Source organism: Macaca fascicularis, chromosome 1 (genome assembly GCF_037993035.2).
Source record: "Macaca fascicularis isolate 582-1 chromosome 1, T2T-MFA8v1.1".
NCBI lineage: Eukaryota > Metazoa > Chordata > Mammalia > Primates > Cercopithecidae > Macaca > Macaca fascicularis.
The window spans coordinates 12620564-12646618 of record NC_088375.1 but is presented as its reverse complement, the minus strand read 5'-3'; the positions used below and the strand labels follow the sequence as shown (position 1 = coordinate 12646618).

Genomic DNA, 26055 nt, shown 5'->3' with positions numbered 1-26055 from the left:
CAACCTCCACCTCCCAGGTTCAAGTGATTCTCCTGCCTCAGCCTCCCGAGTAGCTAGGATTACAGGCATGTGCCACCATGCCCAGCTATTTTGTATTTTCGTAGAGACGGGGTTTCACCATGTTGGCCAGGCTGGTCTTGAACTCCTGACCTCGGGTGATCCACCCACCTCGGCCTCCCGAAGTGCTGGGATTACAGGTATGAGCCACTGCGCCTGGTCAGATTCCTGTCTTGAAGACAAAGCCCCAGATCATCGACACGGCCTGCAAGGCCCTGCGTGACTTGCCTCCTGCCCCAATACCTTGTGTCATCTTGCTCTACTCTCCTGCAGCTCCTGAGGCTTTAGTCACCCTGGAATTCCAAGTCCCCATGGCCATTTTTTTTCCTGCTCCAGGTGTCACCATGTGCCATCCCCTCTGCCCTTGTGTACACCCACGCATCCTTCTCCCGCCCCAGCCACACTCATGTCTCACACCGTCCTTCCCTGGCTAATCCTCCCACACTCAATACCACTTTCTCCGGGAAATTGCACCCAATCCTCTGCTGCAGTTATCTCCCTATGACCCACTCCCACAGCTCTTGCCACAATGGTAGTTGTTTGATTCCTACTTGTCATCCCTGCAAGGCTGCAAACCCCAGAGGACAGGGACCCTGTGTTCTCCTTCGCCTCTGGATCATCAGCACTGAGTACCTGGCCTAGAAGAGAGGCTAACGATGCTGAATGAATGAAATGGGATGAACGAATAGATAAGTGGAAAGCCTCTCAAAGCAAAACCTTTCTTTACCATTTTATGGCCCTCAAGGAGGAAAACACATTATCAATGGAAAATGCAAAATGAGGGGATCTGTTTAGCAAAGGAAACCATGGATTCCTCTGGCACCCTGGCAGCCTTGGTTTCTTTTGATGAGGTCCACCCCCTTCCATCCATCTTCTGGGCTAAAGAGGTCAAAACAAAACATGTTGTGGAATTTGATACTGGTGCTGGTTGCACAACATTGTGAATGAACTAAAAGCCACTGGATTGTACAACTGAAAATGGTTAAAATAGTGAATTGCATGTTACATGAATTATAACCTAATTGGGGAAAAAAGGCTTAAAAAAAAGACAAAGCTTCCCCCACAATGGAAAGGAAGGTATAATAGAAACAGCAGCTCTCAAACCTTGGCAGGATAACGAAACCCCGTCTCTATTTTTAAAAATTAGCCGGGCACAGTGGCACATACCTCTAGTCCCAGCTACTCGGGAGGCTGAGGCTGGAGGATCGCTTGAGCCCAGGAGTTCAAGCCTGCAGTAAACTATAATCACACTACTGTACTCCAGCCTGGGTGACAGAGCAAGACCCTGTCTCAAACAAGGAAAGAAGGAAGGAAGGAAGGAAGGAAGGAAGGAAGGAAGGAAGGAAGGAAGGAAGGAAGGAAGGAAGGAAAGTAGGGAGGGAGGGAGGGAGGAAGGAAATAGCAGCTCTGAGCTTAGAAACAGGAAGGAAGGAAAGAAGGAAATAGGAACTCTGAGCTTAGGAACAAGAGTCTGGCTAGTAGGGGATGGGAAGAAAGAGGGACCCGGGGAGCTGAGGAAGAAGCAGGTATTGTAACCAGTGAGGACTGTGCTCTTGTGAGCCCAGCTAGGCAACTGGCAATTCCATTCTGTTAGTTACAGCTAAAATAACCCAAAGCCCTCTAGAGCTCTGCTTTCCTCTGCTCTCTTCGCGGCTTGACCAGGAGCTGAAGATCCTGCTCCTCTCAGAGCATCTGCGGAGCTGGGCCCTGCTGCAAATCCCACCCTCCACCCACCCCGCCTCTGCGCTCCTCCACCTGCTGCCTCGAGGCCCCTCCCACTCCCGGGATGGACAAACTGCAGAGGCTGAAGTGACTGGGGCTGTAGCTGTTGGATTTGTACATGTTTTAGAAAATCGTCATATGTTTTGTGTGGACTCCATGCATAACAACAAAAGAGAACCAACCAGATCCCATAGACAGAAGGGGGTGTGAATTGAAGACAAAATTTAAATTATAATGAGTTGCCTTCCATTCAGATTTCTCCCATTTTTTTAAAAAAAGGGCCCCAAATTCCTAAATTTTATAGCTGTCTGCAGCAACTTATCATCTTTCTCCTTTCCTTCACAGCCAAGGTTTTTGAAAGAGCTATCTGCGGCTGGGCACGGTGACTCACGCCTGTAATCCCAGCATGGAGGCCAAGGTGGGTGGATCACCTGAGGTCAGGAGTTCGAGACCAGCCTGGCCAAAATGGCAAAACCCCATCTCCACTAAAAATACAAAAATTACCCAAGCATTGTGACGTGCGCCTGTAATCCCAGCTGCTCAGGAGGCTGAGGCAGGAGAATCACTTGAACCGAGGAGGTGGAGGCTGCAGTGAGCCAAGATCTCGCCACTGCATTCTAGCCTGGGCGACAGAGTGAGAATCTCGCCACTGCATTCTAGCCTGGGCGACAGAGTGAGACTCCATCAAAAAAAAAAAAAAAAAAACAGTAAGTGTCTGTTCTTTCTTCTCAAACTCTGTTTCCCATTGGAGTCTGTGACCTGCTGCCGTCTGCCTCAAGCGAAAGGGACTAGCAGAGCTGGTGAATTACCTTCTAATTCCCGTGGCTGCAGCCTGCCCATACCAGCTTGAATCTGTATGTAGAAGCTTAGCTTAATCCCTGCAGGACCTCCAGCATCCACTGGTCACAAAATAACACCAAATAGTGTGACAAAGAATGGTCACATGGAGCTGAGGCGCTGCTGAGACTGAACTCAAGCCGGGGCTACCGCTGGGTGGAACCGGACATGCCCAGCCCATGGGAAGTTCTTCCCACAAAAGTCATATTTGCAGGGGCCTCCCAGGAGACAGCACACTCTGAGCAAAGGAGCCAGGCAGAGGTAACTCTTCAGGAACCAAGACAGACTCATTGGAAAGAAGCAGAGATTTTCAGCACAGCGTCGTGGATGTTTCTTGAATCTTCCCCTGTGGATGCCCCAAACCTTGAGGTCCTTGCAACAAATAGCACATCACTGACAAACTGTGGCTCAAAGAGGAGGGACCCACGCTCCCCTACTCTGTCACAAATCACTGTGAAGCTCTGGCACCCTGACTGCTCAGGTGGCCACCCACAGAGAAGGACCACGAATGGCTGAGTCAGGAAGTCACAGCCGTGTGGCCGGAAGAGGCTCTGCCGTGCTCTGGGAGAAATGCCTATCCCCAAGAAAGCCTGAGTATCCATGGGAGAGAAACTGCAGCAATGGTCCCCAGGACTCTTGGGAAGCCACTTCTGGTGGGAGGGGACTCAAAGGGTGCTGGGGGACCTGTGTCTGTATCTGGAAGTGAGGAGCCAGAGAAAATTTTCTTTCAGCTTTTTTTTTTTTTTTTTGAGACAGGGCCTTACTCTGTTGCTCAGGCTGGAGTGTGGTGATGCGATCTTGGCTCACTGCAACTTCCACCTCCCAGATTCAAGTGATTCTCCTGCCTCAGCCTCCCGAGTAGCTGGGACTACAGGTGTGCACCACCACGCCCAGCTAATTTTTGTATTTTCAGTAGAAACGCGGTTTCGCTGTGTTGGCCAGGCTGGTCTCGAACTCCTGGCTTCAAGTGATCCACCCAAAGTGCTGGGATTACAGGTGTTAGCCACCGTGCCTGGCCTCTTTCTGCTTCATTTAACATTAATGGTCATCCCACAGGATGGCAGTGTGCACCTATAGTCCCAGCTACTTAGGTGGCTGAGGTGGGAGAATCACTTGCGTTCCAGCTGTAGTGAGCCTTGATCGTGCCTGTGAATAAATGCCACTTCTCTCCAGCTTGGGCAACATAGGGAGACTCTGTCTCTTAAAAAACAAAGCAAAACAGGCTGGGCTCGGTTTTGGCAAGGGGATTGCTTGAGCCCAGGAGGTCAAGAGTAGCCTGGGCAAAATAGGGAGACCCCATCTTTACAAAAAATTAAAAAATAAAAAAAAAAACTGGGTGTGGTGACACACCTGTAGTCCCAGCTACTCTGGAGGCTGAGGTGGGAGGATCTCTTGAACCTGAGAGGTCGAGGCTGCAGTGAGCCATGATCATGCCACTGCACTCCAGCCCAGGCAACACAGTGAGATCCCGCCTCAAAAAAATAAAACAAAACAAATCTCATCTCTCCCTTGGCTCCTGAGACCACAATCCCTCATGGATTTTCCCTACTTCTCTGTTTTTCTCTTCTTGTCTCCCTTTTTTCTGGTCTCTCTGTCACCCAGGCTGGAGTGCAGTGGTGTGATCATAGCTCACTGCAACCTTGACCTGTTAGGTTCAAGAGATCCTCCCACCTCGGCCTTTTGAGTAGCTGGGACTACAGGCGTATACCACCATGCCTAGCTACTATTTGTAGATTTTGTAGGACAGGGTCTTGCTATGTTGTCCAGGTTGGTCTCGAGCTCCTGGCCTCAAGTGATCCACCCACCTCAGCCTCCCAAAGTGCTGGGATTACAGGTGTCAGTCACCTCATTCGACTTCTTCTTGTCTCCTTTTTGGCCTTTATTTATTTATTTATTTATTTATTTATTTTTGAGATGGAGTCTTATCTGTCGCCCAGGCTGGAGTGCAGTGGCATGATCTTGGCTCACTGCAAGCTCTGCTTCCCGGGTTCAAGCAATTCTCCTGCTTCAGCCTCCCGAGTAGCTGGGATTACAGGAGCCCGCCACCATGCCCGGCTAATTTTTTGTATTTTTAGTAGACATGGGGTTTCACCGTATTAGCCAGGATGGTCTCTATCTCCTGATCTCATGTGATCTGCCCGCCTCGGCCTCCCAAAGTGCTGGGATTATAGGCATGAGCCACCACGTCTGGCCGATAATTTTTAAAAAATCATTTCCAGTTAAGGTATCCACTTAAGGTCAGAAAATGAGAATTTTTTTTTTTTAAGCTGTAAGTAAAACAGACTCAGTGGGGACATGATGGCTCACGCCTGCAATCTCAGCACTTTGGGAGGTTGAGGTAGGATAGTCACTTGAGCCCAGGAGTTCAAGATCAGCCTGGGCAACATAGCGAGACCTTAGCTCTACAAAAAAATTTTAAAATTGCCCAGGCATGGTGGCATATACCTGCATTCCCTGCTACTTGGATGGCTGAAGTGGGAGGATCCCTTGAACTCAGGTGTTAGAGGCTGCGTGAAACATGATTGTGTCACTGTCCTCCAGCCTGGTTGACAGAGCAAGACCCTGTCCCCTCCCCCCAACCCCGAAAAAAAACAAAAAACAAACCTAAATCCAAATTTTAAAAGCTTCCTTGACTCTTCAACTTGCTCACCCCCTGTCAAATGAAATAACTATGAAGGAGACTTATTTTTAGTCTTTCCAGAGGTACCGTATACATTTGTCCTGAAAATATACATCATGGCTTTACTCAAGCCACAGTGATGATCCTCATTGTCACTGTAGCCTAATTACGAGTTTACAACTCCATTTAAAATTCAATTTAAACACAGTTGAAAAATTCAGTCCAAGTCAAACAAGCTCTCAGTAGCTAGAAGCAAAACTCTGTTCAGGTCCTTGATGGATCTATTTGTACTTTCTTTCATGAAAACAGAAAGTCCTTTTTTACACACCACACAACAGGAAAATTCATAACGGACATTGTTTTTCCTGTTCTTGGCAAAGACAGCTGAGCTCTTAACAAGCAAGGTAACTTGTGGAGATGACGTTTGGCTCCAAGTTAACCCTTACATATCAGAAAGATTTTGAAGGTGGACAGATTCACTGGAAAGTTTCCAAAAGCTTCACTTGTTCAACAATCAATGTCAGAGAGGGAGCACCACGCCCTCAGGCCCCTAGGAACTAGTCCCACGCGGTCCAGTCCTCTGTCCAGCGTGCCCAGAGTCCGCTTGGGAGAACAGCATGGCCTCCTGTCCAGGGCAGCCCACGCCAGCACTGCCTGCCCTCTCAGGCCCATGGTTCCCACTAAGTGCCATATCAAGCACACTTGGCCAGGTTTCCCTATCACGGCCAACAAAGAGGTTGTTCAAAGATACTTGTCAGGTCGAGCATGGCAGCTCACACCTGTAATCCCAGCACTTTGGGAGGCTGAGGCGGGCAGATCACCTGAGGTCAGGAATTCAAGAACAACCTGGTCAATATGGTGAAACCCTGTCTCTAAAAAATACAAAAAGTAGCCGGGCATGATGGCAGGTGCCTATAATCCCAGCTACTAGGGAGGCTGAGACGGGAGAATTGCTTGAACCCAAGAGGTGGAGTTTGCAGTGAGCTGAGATCACACCACTGCACTCCAGCTGGGGCGACATAGCGAGACTCCGTCTCAATAAATAAATAAATAAATAAATAAATAAATAAATAATAAATGGTTGTCAACAGTTGCACTGAATCCAGAATACTTTTATGAAATGTCAACCCTATAGAATACATTTTATAAAATTACGAAGGCCTGGTCTGGTGCAGTGGCTCACGCTCGTAATCCCAGCACTCTGGGAGGCCAAGGCAGGTGGATTACTTGAGGCCAGGAGTTTGAGACCAGCCTGGCCAACAAGGCGAAACCCTGACTCTACTAAAAAATACAAAAATTAGCTGGGCATGATGGTTCACACCTGTAATCCCAGCTACTCGGGAGGCTGAGGCAAGAGAATCACCTGAACCCAGGAGGCGGAGGTTGCAGTGAGTGGAGATCGTGCCATTGCACTCTAGCCTGGGTGACAGAGCAAGACTCTATCTTCAAAAAATAGATAGGCCAGGCGCGGTGGCTCATGCCTGTAATCCCAGCACTTTGGGAGGCCAAGGCGGGTAGATCACAAGATCAGAAGATCGAGACCATCCTGCCCAACATGACGAAACCCCGTCTCTACTAAAAATACAAAAATTAGCTGGGCATGGTGGTGGGTGCCTGTAATCCCAGCTACTCAGGAGACTGAGGCAGGAGAATCATCTGAACCCAGGAGGCGGAGGTTGCAGTGAGCCGAGATCAGTGCCATTACACTCCAGCGTGGGTCACAGGGCAAGACTCCATCTCAAAAGAAAAAAAAAAAAGATAAATAAATAATAAAATAAAATAAAATTATGAGGGCTTTAGGTCAGAGAATTACCAAGGGAATATTCAAAGTTATACCTCCAAGTATCTACAATGAAGATACTTTCGCCAGAAAAAAGGAGTTTACCGCCAGGCCCTGTGGTTCATGCCTATAATCTCAGCACTCTGGGAAGCCAAGGCTGAGGCAGGAGGATCACTTGAGGCCAGGAGTTTGAGACCAGCCTGAGCAACAAAGTGAGATCCCATCTCTACCAAAAATAAAAATATAAGCTAAGCATGCAACTGTAGTCCCATCTACTCGAGAGGCTGAGGCAAGAGGATCACTTAAACCCAGGACCCCAGCCTGAGCAACAGAGCAAAACCCTGTTTATTAAAAAAAAAAAAAGAGAGAGAAAAAGAAGAAGAAGAAGAAGAAAAGAAATAAAATTTAAGGGAAAAAAGGACTTAATAAGGTTGAATGAAGGCAAGAATATTCTTAGCTCTGTTTAAGTCAAGACCTGAGTAGTAGCTCTACGTAGCTGTATGTCCATAATGTTTTTGAGACAGCACTACCGATAAATTGTTACATAATAAACTGCTATGGCTGGGCGCAGTGGCTCACGCCCATAATCCCAGCACTTTGGGAAGCCGAGGTGGGTGGATCACCTAAGGTCAGGAGTTCGAGACCAGCCTGACCAATATGCTGAAATCCCGTCTCTACTGAAAAGATGAAAATTAGCTGGGCGTGGTGGCGTGCCTGTAATCCCAGCTACTCAGGAGGCTGAGGCAGGAGGATTTCTTGAACCCAAGAGGCAGAAGTTGCAGTGAGCCGAGATTGCGCCACTGCACTCCAGCCTGGAAGACAGAGCGAGACTCCATCTCAAATAAATAAATAAACTGTCAAATTAAGTTTAGCCTAAAGTTGCCCCCTTACATATTTTAAATTCAGGTTAAAGGTTTCCCTGTACATAGTGAACTGTAACCTGACTGGATGTGTAAACAGACTATAACCTACTCTTGGGCCAGTCACTGAGCTTTGGTCAATCAAAGGCAGCCAACTGTTCAAACCAGGCTAACACAAGGCAAGTGCTGAGCTCTAACCAATCCAGCCATTTCTGTGCCTCGCTTCCATTTTCTGTCCATCACTTTCCCTTTTTTGTCCATAAATCTTCCTCCACGTGGCTGTGCTGGAGCCACTGTGAACTTATTCTGTTTCAGGGGCTGCCCGATTCATGGATCACTCCTTGCTCAATTCAACTCTGTTCATTTAATTTGTCTAATGTTTTTCTTTTAATCAAAGTAATTTGGCCGGGTGCAGTGGCTCATGCCTGTAATCCCGACACTTTGGGAGGCCGAGGCGGGTGGATCACCTGAGGTCAAGAGTTCAAGACCAGCCTGGCCAACATGGTGAAACCCCGTCTCTATTAAAAATACAAAAATTAGCCGGGCATGGTGGCAGACACCTGTAATCCCAGCTACTCAGGAGGCTGAGGCAGGAGAATCGCTTGAACCCAGGAGGTGGAAGTTGCAGTGAGCTGAGATTGTGCCATTGCACTCCAGCCTAGGTGACAGGGCAAGACTCTGTCTCAAAAAAAAAAAAAAAAAAAAAAGATTAATTCAGAGACCTACTGATGTGAAGTTGTATTTTTTTATTCTCCATATAACAAAATAGAACAATTGGCACAGAGATGAAGAAATACTTTTGCAAAACATCTAGAGAGGTTAAGTGCCATGAGTCTTTAAAATGTAAGACTCCTTTTACTTGAGCAATCTAGTGTCCATTTCTAGAGCTAGCTTAAACGTCCCTCCTAAATCCCCGTAATTGGTTGGGATAGCAATTACCTATGTTGTATGATTTGAGTCAAAAACTATGTTTCCACTGCCTGCCACCCCTATGGGTGGTTTTCTCTTACGGTATCAAATTTTACCACGAAAGACCTAGATAAAATACAGCGAAAATGAGGAGCGGCGTCATGGCACACGCCTGTAATCCCAGCACTTTGGGAGGCTGAGTCAGTAAGGTCTTTGAATTCAGGAGTTCACGACCAGCCTGGGCAATACAGCTGTAGCAGGACGAGCAGCAGACAAAACCCCTCAGACACCGAGTTAAAGAAGGAAGGGGTTTATTCAGCCGGGGGCATTGCAAGACTCCTGTCTCAAGAGCCCAGCTCCCCGAGTGAGCAATTCCTGTGATTGATGGAGCAAGCAGGGGGTACGTGACCCGGGGCTGCATGCACCAGTAATTAAATCGGAACAAAACAAGATAGGGATTTTCACAGTGCATTCCTATACAATGTCTGTAATCTATAGATAACAGAAGCAATTAGGTCAGGTATTTTAACTACCAGGCCCAGGGTGTGGCACTGGGCTGTCTGCCTGCGGATTTCATTTCTGCCTTTTAGTTTTTACTTCTTCTTTCTTTGGAGGCAGAAATTGGGCATAAGATGATATGAGGGGTAGTCTCCTCCATTATAGTAAGATCCTGTCTCTACAAAAAATTAAAAATTAGCTAGGCATGGGGCATGGGCCTGTAGTCCCACCTACTTGGGTGGGTGGCTGATGTGGGAGAATCACTTGAGCCTGGGAGGTTGAGGCTACAGTGAGCTCTGACCATGCCCCTACACTCCAGCCTGGGTGACAGAGCGAGACGCTGTCTTAAAACTTAAAAAAAAGAGTAACCTACCTTGACTTTCTGTTACTATGGAAGATATTCTGGGTATCTCTGAGATCCAAGTAATATGGCACTTCAGTAATTCCTATCTATTGTTCCACTCGGTTCCTCAGGAGTAAAAGTCAAACCCAAAAGGCCATGGGATTGCCAGAATTTTAAAAGCAATAATAGTTAATGTTCTCCCATGGGAGTTACTACATGTTTTTACATATGTTCCATATGTTAACTCATTTAAACCTCATTGCTTTATGAGGTAAGTACCCTCCTTATCCCCAATTTACAGGTGGGGAAACTGAGGCACAGAAAGAGTAAGTTGCTTGCCTAAGGCCCTGTTACTAGCAGGTGGTGAAACCAGGATTCCAACCTGGGAGTCTGGTAAATGTGTGTAAAGACCACACGTTTGGAAATGACAGTCACGAGGACATTATAAGACTTCTGGAATGTTTATAATTTCACCTCTGCTTGTTAGTTTTCCTGTCTGTTTCCCTAGAGTGAGTTGAGTAAAATGGAAGAAAAAAGAAAGAAAAGAGAGAAAGAAACAAAGAAAAAGAAGGAAAGAAGAAAGAAAGAAAAAAAGAAAGGAAGGAAGGAAAGAAGAGAGAAAGAAAGCAAGAAAGAGAAAAAGAAAGGAAGGAAGGAAAGAAGAGAGAAAGAAAGCAAGAAAGAGAAAAAGAAAGAAAACAGGAAGGAAGGAAGGTGGGAGGGGAGGAAAGGGAGGAAGAAAGAAGGGGGACAGAGGGAGGGAATGAAGGAGGGAGAGAGGGAGGGAAGGAGGAAGCAATAAAAAGACGAGAATCTGTATGCTTGTGGAGTGGTGGGATGGGCAGAAAGCAGGAGGGAGCCCTGGACCGACTGCATTCCACAGAGGATTGTGGGTGCAACGTAGGCGGCAGATTGAGAAAAGCAAACAAACAAGCTCAGCCTTTGGAGCTTTGGGGAAGAAAAACTGCTGAGCAGTGAATGCTGGCTTCCCACGGAGAAGGCAGGCTGCTTCCCCAGCTCACATCCTTCCGTGCACCCACCTCCTCTTTCCGGAGGTCACTTGAGATTGCTTTATGGCAGAATCTCCGGGTCACAGGAATGTTACGTTTTGATTGGGGTTTCCCCCTCCCCTGGGAGGCCTGGGCCAGCTCCCCAAGGGCTCATCTCTGTCCCAGGCCCTATACTCCCATAGCACTTAGCAAAAGCCTAGAGAGAGCACCGCAAAATGCCAAGCACAACAGGAGTGCGTAGGAAGAACACACTTGGAATGACAGGGACGCTAGAACTGCCCATGGTCGTGGTCTGACATTTTCGTTCCATGGTCTGAAATACTAAAAGTTCCTAAACAGCTATTTGATTTCATACAATTGTTTTCAAGAAAACAGTTTTTGTTTGTTGGTTGGTTGTTGTTTTTTGTTTTTTGTTTTTTTGCTGCTGTTGTTTTGAGACAGAGTTTTGCTTTTGTTGCCGGGTTTCTCCATGTTGGTCAGGCTGGTCTGGAACTCCTGACCTCAGGTAATCCACCGGCCTCAGCCTCCCAAAGTGCTGGGATTACAGGAAAACAGTTGTTTATTTGAAACAATGATATAGGCTGGGCGCGGTGGCACACGCCTGTAATCTCCACACTTTGGGAGGCTGAGGTGGGTGAATTACCTGAGGTCAGGGGTTCGAGAACAGCCTTGCCAACATGGTGAACCTCCGTCTCTACTAAAAATGCAAAAAATTAGCTGGGCGTGGTGGCGCATTCCTGTAATCCCAGGTACTTGGGAGGCTGAGGCAGGAGAATCGCTTGAACCCAGGAGGTGGAGGTTGCAATGAGCCGAGATAGCGCCACTGTACTCCAGCCTGGGCGACAAGAACAAAACTCCATCTCGCAATCTCAAAAAAATAAAATAAAATAAATAATTATATAAGCTACCTTATTGATGTAGTTACAAATAAGCTGCTGAAACACATAAATTTTAAGGAACAAGCCACATATCTTTCACCCACAGCTTCACCAACTAAAGGTGTACGTGGTACTTTTGTGGAAGGCATTTGGACATGCTTTGAGGGAACCTGAAATACCGCCATGATTACGTGATTTTTCCAAAACCAGGCTCTATTCCTACATTACCAGAATTTAAAAGTTCAGAGTAAATATTTGTAAGACCTAGGTTACTAGAAAAGATGATGATTTTTTAAAAGACGCTGCCCATTTTGTCTCCACTTCCTTGATTAAAAAAAAGAAAAGAAAAAAAATTTGCCCAAGTTGGATTCATTCACAGAATTTTACACGTTAAAAATGATGTTGCAGGTCGAGTGTGGTGGCTCATGCCTATAAGCCCAGTGCTTTGGGAGGCTTGAGCCCAGGAGGTCAAGGCTGCAGTGAACCGAGATCGCACCACTGCACTCCAGCCTGGGCGACAGAGCAAGACCCTGTCTCAAAGAAAAACAAAACAAAACAAAAACAGAAAAAAAATAATGTTACAGAAAAAGTACAATATTTTTAATATATACAGATTTTTTTTTTCTGAGACAGAGTCTTGCTCTGTCAACCCTGTCTTGCTGGAGAGCTGTGGCGTAATCTCAGCTCACTGCAACCTCCGCCTCCCGGGTTCAAGCAATTCTCCTGCCTCAGCCTTCCGAGTAGCTGGGACTACAGGCGCCCACCACCACGCCTGGCTGATTTTTGTATTTTTAGTAGAGACAGGGTTTCATCATGTTGGCCAGGCTGGCCTCGAACTCCTGACTTTGTGATCCGCCTGCCTTGGCCTCCCAAAGTGTTGGGATTACAGGCATGAGCCCCCGCGCCCAGTCAAAAGTACAATATTTTTAATGACATATAAAGATGTTCATTCTTTGTGGTTGCCCTGGATGAGAGGGACTATTGATACTCAATAGTGTTTCTTTTGTTTCTACATTGTTTCTATAGTGAAAATACACGTTGGCTTTGTATTGAAAATGTATAGTAAAAATGGTTTTATTAAAAACAGCAAATAACTACAAAAACTCCATTGGAATGGAAAGCAGCCCTTGGATTTTGTAGTTGAATGAAACAAGTAATTTATCCAATGTTAGAAATGTCTAAAGGCTTGCTCAGGTTTCATTGGCAGAACAGGAATTGAATTAAAGGTGAAACTGCAACGCCTGATGTGGCGGCTCGTTCCTGTGATCCCAGCACTTTGGGAAGCCGAGGCAGGGGATCGCTTGAGCCCAGGAGTTTGAGACCAGCATGGGTAACATAGGGAGGCCCCATCTCTACAAAAAATAAGAATCGTTAGCTGGGCAGGTTGGTGCATGCTTGTGTTCCCAGCTGAGGCTGGGTGGAGGCTGAGGTGGAAGGATCGACTGAGCCCAGGAGGTTGAGGCTGCAGTGAGACATGATCGATGCACTCCAGCCTGGATGACAGAGTGAGACCCTGTCTCAAAAAATAAATACATAAATAAATAAGGGTACAATCGCAATTAAATGTCTTTGCATTGGTGGTTCCTGACCAAATTGCCTAAGCAAGCAGTACATTAATGAGCAGAGAGGCCACAACTCCCCTTGCTCAATTAAAGGCAGGAGCAGGCCAGGCGCCGTGGCTCACGCCTGTAATCCCAGCACTTTGGGAGGCCGAGGCGGGCGGATCATGAGGTCAAGAGATCGAGACCATCCTGCCCAACATGGTGAAACCCCGTCTCTACTAAAAATACAAAAATTAACTGGGCATGTGGTATGCACCTGTAATCCCAGCTACTTGGAAGGCTGAGGCAGGAGAATTGCTTGAACCCGGGAGGTGTTACTCTTTCGTATACATGATCTCAAGAATCGCCTGATCACTGCTAGGGTTAAACCAATACAGTAACCACCTGAAGTGCTGAAAAGTCAAATAGGGGCTTAGAACCTCACTCCAGATCCTACACAAGCCGATGGTTCTGTTCCCAGAAACAGCCCAGCTTCCTGATCATCTATGGCCAGAGCCTTGTAGCAGAGCGGGAGATCACCCCTTAGGGGGTTCTTCAGCTGGATCTAGAAATCAAATGGAACCGGCAGATTAATAAGAGAAAAGCATACAGATTTTATTGTTTTTATATGTACATGGGAACCTGCACAAGAGCAAAGTCTGAAGAGGTGGCCAAAGCAAGGTGTTTTTATACTTTTTTAGAAAAAGAGCAATACATTGGAGAAGAAATGATAGCACAAAGAAAATCTAGCTGGGCAGTAAATTTTCTAGGAGAATCACTAGGACATATATGAGGGATGGTGTGTAAAGCAGGTGAAAGATAAGGGCTAGTTCGTTAAACATGTTTACCCTGGTCCAGTGTAGCCTCTACGATAAGGAGTATCTTCTCGCTCTGGTGTGGAGAGGGCATGCCTCCCAGAGCAACCTTTATCACTCACTGCACTCAGGAAGAGACAGGTCAGCCTGCCCTTTCTGAAACTACAATTTCTTCAGTGTTTTCAACTCAAAATAACCAATATCCCCCACCTGGCATATTTGGGGATGGCACGTCCTTTACTCCTTCAGCCTGTTCTCCCTGAAGGTCCTTTGTGTAGTTGGGAATCTCCACAGGAGGGGCAGCTCTTTGGTCTAAATCCATGGCAGGCAGAGTTTCGACAATATTCCCAACTTAAATGTTTCTGATTCTGAGTGGCGGTTAGATCCCTTAGTACACCCGTGTCCCCAGTGTCTACAGAATGGGCATGTTAATAAGCGTTGGCTGAACATTCAGTGATGGATACAGAAGAATAGGAGGCAAGAGAGATGGTGGTCTCCAATGCCAAGCCTCTGTGCTAACGGGGGCAGTTTTTTCCATGACTCATTTTCCTAAAAGCACCCTCAAGAGTCCCACAAAACTTTTTCCAACAGCTAAATCACAGACTGATCTCCCATCAACATCTTCCCATGACTATATATTAATCTTTTTTTTCTTTTGAGGTGGAGTCTTGCTCTGTCACCCAGGCTGGAGTGCAATGGCACTATCTCAGCTCACAGCAACTTCCACCTCCTGGGTTCAAGGATTTTTCTGCCTCAGCCTCCTGAGTAGCTGGGACTGTCAGTGCATGCCACCATACCTGCTAATTTTTTTTTCTTTTTTTTTTTTTTTTGTAGAGATGGGGTTTCACCATGTTGGCCAGGATGGTCTTGAACTCCTGACCTCAAGTGATCCGCTTGCTTTGGCCTCCCAAAGTGCTGGGATTACAGGCGTGAGCCACTGCGCCTGACCATATATTAATGGTATCTGATGAATTTGTTCCGTAGATTAAAATCTTGTGCCCCATCGCATGTGGCACTCCATCACATGTGGGGCACAGGGCTCCTGAGTGTTTGTGGCTGTCAAACCAAGATGATTTCTTGCTTAATCATGCAGATTTAAAAGTTCATCTCTGCTACCAGGAAGCACTTGCTAAACTCAGAAGACAACGTCCTATCAGCCTTTCACTATCACGCATCTGTTCTTCAAGATTCGTCAAATTGGTTAAAGCTCCAGTGAAATGGAGGCTAAAGTGAAACTTTTTCTCTTGTATAGATTTTTACTTGTAACTAGGAAAAAATTAGGCACCCACAGGAAAATAATGACCTAAAAAAATTAGGCTGAATGTAAGAAAAATTTGTGATGAAGTAAACATTTCAATCAACTGAAAATATTTTTCTGCCTTTTTATGTGCCACCATTAGCTACGTCATTGAGAAAACAATATTTGTATTTAAAAAAAAAAGAGCTGGTGAAAATCTGGCAATTGGCCGGGCATAGTGGCTTATGCCTATAATCCCAGCACTTTGGAAGGCTGAGGCAGACAGATCATTTGAGGTCAGGAATTTGAGACCAGCCTGATCCATGTGGTGAAACCCCATCTCAACTAAAAATACAAAAATTAGCTGGGCGTGGTGGTGGGTATCTGTAAACCCAGCCACTTGGGAGGCTGAGGCAGGAGAATTGCTTGAATCTGGGAGATAGAAGTTGCAGTGAGCCGAGATTGAGCCACTGCACTCCAGCCTGGGTGACAGAGCAAGACTTCATCTCTCTTTCTCGCTTTTTTTTTTTTAACTTCATCTCAAAAATAAAAAGAAATAAAGAAAATCTGGCAATCTAGTAAAAACTGGCCACTATGGCTTGCATGTGCTATGCATAAATGTAAATTGATGCATAAACTTAATTTTAGAACTGGAAGGAAATCTGGAGTTCTTTAGGAGCCGGATTTTACAGATGCAGAAATATAACAGCTTCAGTTTCGATTCAGTAAAATTTGACTAACTAAATTTAAGATAAGCATAGTTATGCATTAGAGTATTAACTCTCAAACTTTTAAAAAAGAATTCTTCCTTTGCTTGCTAATTTTCTTTCTTTCTCTTTTTTTTTTTTTTTTTGAGATAGGGTCTTGCTCTGTCGTCCTGGCTGAAGTGCAGTGACATCATCATAGTTCACGGCAACCTCTACTTCCCCAGCTCAAGTAATCCTCCTGCCTCAGCCTTCTGAGTATCTGGGACTACAGGTATAAGCCACCATGCCCAGCCTTTCTTTTCTTTTTTTTTTCTCTTCTTTTTTCTTTTCTTTCTTTTCTGTCTCCCTCCCTCTCTCCCTCCCTTCTTTCCTTCTTTCCTTCCTTCCTTCCTTCCTTCCTTCCTTCTTCTTTTTTTTTTTTTTTGGATGGAGTCTTGCTCTATCGCCAGGCTGGAGTGCAGTGGCGCGATCTTGGCTCACTGCAACCTCTGCCTCCCAAGCAATTCTCCTGCCTCAGCCTCCCGAGTAGCTGAGACAACAGGCTTATGCTACCATGCCCAGCTAATTTTTGTATTTTTAGTAGAGACGGGGTTTCACCATGTTGGCCAGGATGGTCTTGATCTCTTGACCTCATGATCCGCCCACCTAGACCTCCCAAAGTGCTGGGATTACAGGCATGAGCCACAGCGCCCGGCCCTGTCTTTCTTTTTATCAAGACAATAACATGTCTTTATAGTGCTCCCAAGGCTAAAGTATACCTTCCATCTGTGTAAACACTCAACCTGAGCTTTGCAATGGCCCGTGTTGGCAGCAGTGCAAACAAAAACAATTATGAAACCCATTTTCCTTTGACAAAGAGAAATAAGTGGCAAGAATCGCTTCTTTCTCTTCGTATGGGTCTCTGAAAAGAACCGGATCAATCAAAAGGGGAACATTTTTCTGGAGGGATAGGTTTGGCCTAGTGGCTTCTGCCTCTTTTAGATGACCACTGTTTCTCGTTTTAATGTTAAATGGAGACTAATAGGAGAAATCACATTAATTCAGTCAACAAACATTTACTGAGCACTTCCCGTGGTCAGGCCCTCTGTTAACTTCTCAGACTACAATGACAACTCTGACACTCCCAACTCAAGGAGCCAACAAGTCCAGGAATAGAGACAGACAAGAAAACGGACAATTCCAACTCCACTGTTAGGATAAAGGTACACTGAGAACTTGCAAATATTCTTCATCCCTTATCTTAATTATTCATGACATGTTTACCACCAATCAGAACAGCAATAACAATGAATGCCCGACTCAGACAGTGATGTCCATTTACCCTGTGTTTACACAGCATAATACAAGAAGGCAGTGGACAGGGATTCTCTTGTTTAGTCCTCACAACTCTGCAAGGTGGGTTTTATTACTCTCCATTTCTAGAGAAAGGATCTAACCTAATACTACATGGGCTGGCGGTCTTCCAATTGGGGTATGCACAACCCTGGGGGTAGGTGAGGACCCTGCTCTGGGGCCTTCAGGTGGGGACCATCAACCTCCATTTGTACTCTTTTCTGAACATTGGTCTGAGATAGAAAGTCCCTGCAATTAAGGCATTAAGCTGGCTCTTTTTCTATTTCTCATTTCATAATTGCCCCTCTCCCACTTTACCAAAACCTTTCACCCATCATATATATATATATATAAAATCCCCATATATATCCTATATATATCCCCTATATATTCTATATATACATATCCTATATATACACACACATCATATATGTGTGTATATACACACATGTTATATATGTATGCATATATGATATATATACGTATATGATATGTATACATATGTATATATACATGTGTGCATGTATGTGTATGTGTGTATATGCATATTTATACACGTGTGTGTACATATATACATCATATATATGTATGTGTGTGTCTATATATGCAAACATATATATGATGTGACATAAGATATGTGTGTATATATATGTGTGCATGTGTGTGCATATATATAATATACAGATTAACAAGAGAAATATATATGTATATTTTGAGACAGCGTCTCACTCTGTCGCCCAGGCGGAAGTTCAGTGGCTGATGACAGCTCACTGCAGCCTCCTGGCTCAAGTGATTCTTTCACCTCAGCTTCCTGAACGGCTGGGACTACAGGAGCGCGTCACCACACCCAGTGAGTTATTTTATTTTTTGTAGAGATGGTGGTCTCACTATATTGCCCAGGCTGGTCTCGAACTCCTGGGCTTAAGCAATTTTCCACCTCGGCTTCCCAAATTGCTGAGATTACAGGTGTGAGCCACGGCATCCGGCCCATCCTTTATTTTAATATTATGCAGTGCCTTGAGGCATATAAAAAACCCATCTTCCCAAGTAAAGGAAACTCAAGCTGATGCCTGCAGAGCCTGCTTTAACGAAGGCTCTGAAACACCCTCTCTCATTAAAATGATAATTTCCAATAAAATTTTGTTTAACAATGATTTACAAAATGATAAAATTTATTTATTTGGGTTGTGTATGGATCATGGTAACATTAAAAAGACTTGTAAAACTAACTAAATTGAAGGAATCTTTGAATATTTAGAGCCTTAAGACCACAGGAATTGAAGACCACAGAAATATTAATTTATATTAATATTTTTGTTGCAGAGACATAAGAATGATCAATGAAAGGCTTTTAAGCACTAAAAATATATTATACTAGATAAAATTCTTTGGGGGAAATGGGATGGAAATACATTTTCAAGAGAGAAAGGAGCAACATAAAATGAGGATGTAAAACCCTTTTGCTGGTTGTCCTTGGGGTTTCCTTTTAAAGAAAAGCTTGGCAAAGTTTTTTTTCCCCCCCATTGGATGATGGTGAATATCAAATCACTTTAGTGCTAATATTTCATTTAATACATTAATTTAAAAATGTTCTGTAGAGATGGGATCTCACTATGTTGTCCAGGCTGGTTTCAAACTCCTGGCCTCAAGCAGTGTTCCTGCCTCAGCCTCCCACAGTGCTGGGATTACAGATGTGAGCCGCTGCATCCAGCCCCATTTACTACATTTAAAAGAGTGGTGTAACAATTTTTATTTAAAATGTCATATTTACAAGATTCTAGAATGTATATCATTTTCAACTAATCAAACCTAAACATCCTTGTAAAAAGTGTGAAAAGTTATATAGTTTTTCAAAATTTGATTAGTGGTTATGTGAGCAGAAATGTTTGAAGTATGTATGGCAGAGCCAGGCTTCAGTTCCCTGTCTTAAACATCAACAGGTACTGCATGGTTTGCTGTTTTTCCTCCTTCCCCCATCTCCAAATAAACGAAAGTATCAACATGCCTCACCTCATATAACCCTAAGGTTCCAGCAGTTGGCAATTACATTCTGACTTGGAAACCATTTTTCTAAAATAAACAAGAACTGTTTGCTTATGGATCAAAATGCAAAGGGCCATACCATTTAGCCTCACCTTCGTACTACAGATCGAGTTTCAAAGTGCCATGGTATAGCTAAATTATAGAGAAAAATATGAATATAACTGCAAAAGAGGAAGGAGATTTGGGATAATTCTTGTCCATTTTGTTAGGCCAAACGCGTCTTTGTGCAAATTAGAAAAAGGTGGCCTTTGTCCCTTCACCCCTATCGTTTTGGGGATGGAGGGGCAGTGCAGGACTGGACGAGTGTGGCTAAAGTACAGACTGGGTTTCAGCTACCACATCCTCCTTCAGTTAGCTGCCCTCAGTGTAATCGAAACATGTGCCACGGCCCTGGGCCTTTGTCTTATGCTCCAGCCAGCCAGGAAAAATAATGTAAAAGAGCAGCTGCTATTTGGGGTAATGACCTTGGACCTTCCCCAATTTGTTCAAGCCTGTTTTTGCATTCATTTTTCCCACATTTATGTTCCTGGATGGAAGCTTCCGTATCTGCTCTTGGCCCTACTTGAAATTCCGTAGATTTCCTTCCTGGCTCCTGGCCTTTGGCTTTTCAAGTGGCTCCTGGTCCCGCACACTCCCTTAATTGGATTCTCCTGTCATTTCAGGTGAGAGGTTTCCCACTACAGCCTCTTGGGCCTCACACCCAATACCACTTTCCCATCAGAACAGCCTGGACCTTCGCCTATCGTAGAGCAGAAACAGAATTTAAATGAATTCTCAACAAGTGCTTGGACTTATATCTAGCAAAATTACATGGCATTTAACCTTTGACACAAAAAATGCAGCTTCTAGGAATCTATCTAAAGATACACTGTGGCAAATACATGAAAAGAAGCATTATTTATCAAGCACTATTTCCTAATAAAATAATTCTTAGGTCAGGTACAGTGGCTCAGGCCTGTAATCCCAGCACTCTGGGAGGCTGAGGAAGACAGGTGGCTTGAGTTATGAAGTTCAGGACCAGCGTGGGCAACATGGCAAAACCCCATCTCTAACAAAAATACAAAAATTAGCCGGGCATGGTGGCATGCACCTGTAGTCCCAGCTACTCGGGAGGCTGAGGTGGGAGGATCGCTTGAGCCTGGGAGGCAGAGGTTGCAGTGAGCCAAGATCGCAGCACTGTACTCCAGCCTGGGTGACAGAGTGAGACCCTGTCAAAAGAAAAGGGAAGGAAGGAAGGAAGGGAGGGAGGGAAGGCGGGAGGGAGGGAGAGAGGGAGGGAGGGAAAGGAAAGAAAGGAAGAAAGGAAGGAAAGAAAGAAAGAAAAAAGAAAAAAGAAAAAGAGAAAGAAAGAGAAAAAGAATTCTTACTAATAAGTGCAGAAGAAATGATAGAATTAAAATATCACCATTTTCAATTCCTAATGAAATAATGGATCTAGGCAATGACCATCAATAGCTAGATGCTAAAATCATCTGATCAAAAACTAATGGGAACTTCGTAATAGATGGATGAGGCTAACAACATCTGAAACCACTGACTGGTTTTGCTGTCCTAAAAAGAAAAACAACCAGTTATTTTCTGTCTCCTGATGAGTTACAGTTGGAACTACATATCACCTGTAAAGGCTTCTGGCCAAAAATTAAACCCAGCTGGATCTTATTAAGCCTTTAAATCTAACAGTTAGTTTTGAAGCTTTCACAGATGAAATGAAGTCTGAGATTTGCTTCAAAATGAACCAGTGGTGGGGAGGAAGTGGGTGAGGTGTAGATGAAACAAGATTGGCCACGCTGATAATTGCTGGAGCTGGGCGATGAAAGCACAGGTATTCATCACACCATCTCTCTACTTTTGTGTATTTGTTTGTTTCTGGTTTTGGTTTTAAGGAGCAGAGAGTTTGATAGGCAAGAAAGGAAAGAGAAGGCTGAAGGAAGAAGCTCCCCAGTACAGAGACAGAGGGAGGGGCTCCAAGGCCGAAAGAGGAGGTCCCCTTGTGTGTGTTTTAAAATACCCCCAGATAAAATATTTTTGGAAAAGTACTTGGTTGGATTCGATAGTTTTTTGTTTTTTTAATTTAAAAAAATCACCTCAATTTTTTTCTTGCTCTAACCTGCCGTAGAAATTCCTGAGGTTTCACTTGTTGCTTTATAATGAACTGTGTAAACACAAGCTGGAAGAGATTAGTTATGCGCAAGAAGGGTTGGTTAAACATTGAACCTGGCTTGCTGAGGGAAGCCTTTTAATGAATCTCAGTAATTTTGCAAAAGAAAAGATAACAATGAACACTACGTTAAACATCATTCTTTTGCACTTGGCTAAGTATGTATATGTAATTACTGTCTGACTGTCACTGGATGTATACAGCATATACACATTTACTTTTTAAACCTTTTTTTTTTTTTTTTGAACGGAGTCTTGCTCTGTAACCTAGGCTGGAGTGCAGTGCCATAATCTCGGCTCACTGCAAGCTCTGCCTCCCAGTTTCAAGCGATTCTCCTGTCTCAGCCTCCAGAGTAGCTGGGACTACAGGAGCCTGCCACCACTCCTGGCTAATTTTTGTATTTTTAGTAGAAAAAGGGTTTCACTATGTTGGCCAGGCTGGTCTCGAACTCCTGACCTCGTGATCCATCTGCCTCAGCCTCCCAAAGTGCTGGGATTACAGGCGTGAGCCACCACGCCCGGCCCATATATACTATTTATACATTTTTAGTATCATTTTGCCTTTACATTTTACATAATTTCAGATACATTTTCCTCATATCAAATAATTCAGCGTTTTTTAGTACTAGTGTCATAGTCTGTAAGTCATTCAAAAAATGTATTTCACAAAACAGGCTATCTCATCCTTTGAGCTATCGAGATGAATTAATGTATACTCCTTCTAAGATCCCTCTCATCACTAAGATTCTTTTATTTTATGACAAAACCATAGTTCTAGAAGCTTGTTTCTCCCACCTGAAAAGACTGGATTTGGGACATGATCCTGTAGAACTTCAGAGGTAAGCCTGGTGAATCTGATCATAGGGGGTCTGGAGGGTGAAAAAAAAGTTTGGTGCTCATGGATGGGGCTAGTATTGGGGTGTGGGGGAGATTAGGTCAATGCAAGAGGATTCAAAGGAGAAATTAATGCCTTTAGATTGGGGAAGATAATCAGAAGAGGTAGATGACACTATCCATGACATTTCCTGGGGAAGCAGATGTATGTATAAGGAAATGAGTGTTGTGGTTTTGTAAAGAATGCATTCCTGAAGATGTTGCATAATTTAAAACTTACATATTTTGATTAATTTTCTCATAAGAATAGCAGGGTATGTGTTCTCAGGGCTCACAAATGTATAATCCATTGTGGCAAATTTTTGCTTTCAATTTTTTTTATCATGATTGTCACAGGTTCTGTGACAAGAGTTCTGGTTTCTAAATTCACAGCTTACCAAGGCAGTTCTTTAAAGTTCTGGATACGGTTTTATCATATCTAGCTTGTATTCCAAAATTATTGAGTTGGGGCATATTTTCCAAGCACTAGCAGCGCTATTTAATGGATAGTTGGAGGGGGGTCCAAAAATTTTAAAATTATGTTAACAAAAATAACACAGCAACAAAATAATAAGCAAAATCACTGCCAGAGTATTCCTTAGCTTGAAACAATATGGTTCACATGGATAGAATACGGCATCTATTTCTGTTTAATCAGTTAACCCTGCTAAGTAGCAAGAGCTTACAATTCATGTCTAAAATCATGATTTTTTTTTTACTAGTTTTTTTAAAAATGTGGGCTATATATAAATAGATATAATTTAACATTTTGCTTATAAGACTCAATTTTGCCTGGGTATGGTGGCTCATGCCTGTAATCCTAGCACTTTAGGAGGCTGAGGCAGGAGGATTGCTTGAGCCCAGGAGTTCAAGACCAGCCTGGGCAACATAGTGGGACCCCATCACTACCGAAAATAATAATAATAATTAGTCAGGCATGGTGGTATGCACTTGTAGTCCCAGCTACTTGGGAGGCTGAGGTGGGAGGATCACTTGAGCCCAGGAGGTCACGGCTGCAGTGAGCCACTATTGTACTACAACACTCCAGCCTAGGTGATAGAGTGAGACTATGTCTCAAAAAAAAAAAGACTATTTCTAAATGTATGGCTATATTATACCATATAAATGTGGCTTCTTGGGTAAGGAAAGAGGACAATATAGATGAAAAAGAAATTGATCCTACCTGAAGTGATCCTTTTATTGTATAACTCCCAGGCAGTTGTGGCAAATAATTTGCAACATCTACTCTGTTGTTCTGAAGCTGGTTTTCACAAGTTTTATTGGGAACACCATCCCCTCTCCTGCATGATCAGTTTCTCCTCTCCACAGATCATTCACATGAGCAAAGTCAGTAGCGTGCTGGTAAATGTTTAAGATCTTGTTCTTTAGGGGAAAAAGGTCCTAAGTTATAGCAGTTGCCCTGGATAACTTCAAGGTATCAACATGGAAGTTATGTGCAAAATTGGCTGTCACCAACCAGTATGAGCTAACACCAACATAGCACCCAGTGTTCTCCAAACTTCAGGTCACAGCCCGTTAGTGGGGCTTGCAAACAGTTTAGTGGGCTATAAGTAGCATTTTTTTAAAATGAAAAAAGTAGATTGCTTTACACATAACAGGAGTATTGTTTTGTACGAATTTTTTTTTTTTTTTTTTTTTCAAGACACAGTTTCACTCTCTTGCCCAGGCTGGAGTGCCAGTGGTGCAATCTCAGCTCACTGCAACCTCCGCCTCCAGAGTTCAAGCGATTCTCATGCCTCAGCCTCCCGAGTAGCTGAAATTACAGGCATGCGCCACAAGGCCCAGCTAATTTTTGTATTTTTAGTAGATACAGGGTTTCGCCATGTTGGCCAGGCTGGTCTCAAACTCCTGACCTCAAGTGATCCACCTGCCTCGGCCTCCCAAAGTGCTGGGATTACAGGAGTGAGCCAGGCCAAAAGTTTTGTTTTCATAATTTTAAGTATGTATGTAGTAAGTCTCAATGGAAATGTCATTCTTATGGCAGGTCACCTGAAAAAAAAGTCTAAAAGTTGCCAGTGTAGTATCTTCTTTTTCAAAACAAAAACAACATGAGAAAACCGTCTCCCCTTTGCTCCACTGCTTCCTCAGCTATAATGCTGCTTCTCCGTTCCTCTTCACAGCAAACATTTTCAAAATCTTTATAGTCACGGTTTCCACCAGTTCTTCACCTCCCATTTCTCAACCCATTTCAGAGTCACCGTCAGCCATAACTTCACGTTCCTAAGCCCATTGCTCACTTCCGTCTTTCTTGGCCTCTCAGCACACTTGGCACAATAGGCTGTTCCTCTTTCTTTGGCGTCTGTGACACCACTTTCAGCAAATTCCCCTGGTTGTTTCTTCTCAGTCTCATTTATTGACATTGTCTTATCTCCCCACGGCTGTCTTAGGTGATTTTCTCCCTCTACTCTCGTAGGTGGCGCCATCCAATCCCATGACATCCTATCATTCTCCCCTCCTGCTTCAGCCATGCTGGTTGGTGGCCTTTGTTTCCTGAACACATTTAATGCATTCTCAAGACCCTCAGGGACTTTGCAGTAGCTGGTCACTAAGGCGGGAATGCTCTTGCGCACCATCTTCATATGGCTGTTTCCTTTCTTTCACTCACCAGCTGCTTAAACTTTGCCTCCTCTGAGAAAATTTCCTTGTCACCCAACTAAGGTTGCCACTCAGGTGCTCCCAATTTAATCTTCTCTAAAACACATCACTATATGTGTCCTCAACTAGAGTGTAAGCTTCCTTGAAACAAGAACAATCAAAATGCCCTGCCCTCATGGAGTTTATAGTCTTATGATGGGCGAAGTAACATAAAATAAAAAGGTACCTTATATAGTATATTAGCATGACAAATGTTAGCCAGAAATAGAGCAAGGAAGAGTTGATAGGGAGTGTGTATGAGTGTGTTTTGGGACAGTGTTTGCAATTTTAAATATTGGTGGTCAGGAAGGGCCCCACTGAAAATTGACACCTGAGTAGACTTGAAAAGGGAAAAGGAAATATTGAGTAAAGATTTTAGGATGGGAGTGTGACAGGCCTGCTAGGAGAATAGCAAAGTAGGTGTGTCTGCTGCAGAAAAAGCGAGAAGGCAAATATTTGGAGATAAAGTCACAGTGTGTGAGGATTGGGGCAGATCATGAAGTGTTCCTGTAATAACTGGATCTTTACTCAAAGAATGAGCAAAAATTAGTAGACCATTGGCCGGAAGTGGTGGCTCATACCTGCAATCCCAGGTTACAGGAGGCCGAGGCAGGCAGATCACTTGAGGTCAGGAGTTCGAGACGAACCTGGGCAACATAGTGAAACCTCATCCCTACTAAAAATACAAAACTTAGCTGGGCATGGTGGTGCACACCTGTAGTCCCAGCTACTCAGGAGGCTAAGGCACATGAATCACTTGAACGTGGGAGGCGGAGGCTGCAGCGAGCTGAGACCGCAACACTGCACTCCACTCCAACCTGGGCGACAGAGTGAGACTGTCAAAAAAAAAAACCAAAAAAAAGTAGTTTTTAGTAAGGGATTAACATGATCTGAATTACGTTTTATCATGATTTCTCTGGCTGCTGTGTTGAGACTGAATTGCAGAGGGGCAAGGGCGAAAATAGGGAGACCAATTTGGGTACTGCAGTAATAATGTAAGAGATGTGGGACTCTATCTAGAAGGGCCCATGAGGTCCTTTGCATGCTAGTATTCTTTACTGCTGTGCCTGGCCATGATAGGCATTCAGTGAATATTTGCTTATTTAAAATTACACACTGGGCTAGTTGAACAACAGTGCCAAATGAGGGAGATATTTCTAGGAATAAGTTCTTAGGATTTA

The 26055-nt window shown here is 44.2% G+C and overlaps 1 protein-coding gene and 1 long non-coding RNA gene across 4 annotated transcripts in view; one reads left to right on the top strand and one right to left on the bottom strand.

Annotated features, from left to right (window-relative positions):
* EDARADD (EDAR associated via death domain) overlaps positions 1-2422 on the top strand; it is a 99869-nt gene extending 97447 nt beyond the window's left edge. For 2 of the 3 annotated variants that reach the window (XR_010586376.2, XR_012434637.1), the window contains exon 7: positions 2125-2422. Coding sequence is in view for 1 of the 3 variants with exons in the window: in XM_074039487.1 (XP_073895588.1) it covers positions 2125-2165 (41 nt within the window). In the remaining 2 variants the exon portion in view is untranslated. The remainder of the gene's footprint in view (positions 1-2124) is intronic. The other variant, XM_074039487.1, reaches the window with a different exon arrangement.
* LOC135970619 (uncharacterized) overlaps positions 1-23535 on the bottom strand; it is a 36873-nt gene extending 13338 nt beyond the window's left edge. Inside the window, exon 1 of the long non-coding RNA XR_010586401.2 lies at positions 23403-23535. This is a non-coding gene — a long non-coding RNA (uncharacterized lncRNA). The remainder of the gene's footprint in view (positions 1-23402) is intronic.
* Positions 23536-26055: the final 2520 nt, after the last annotated feature.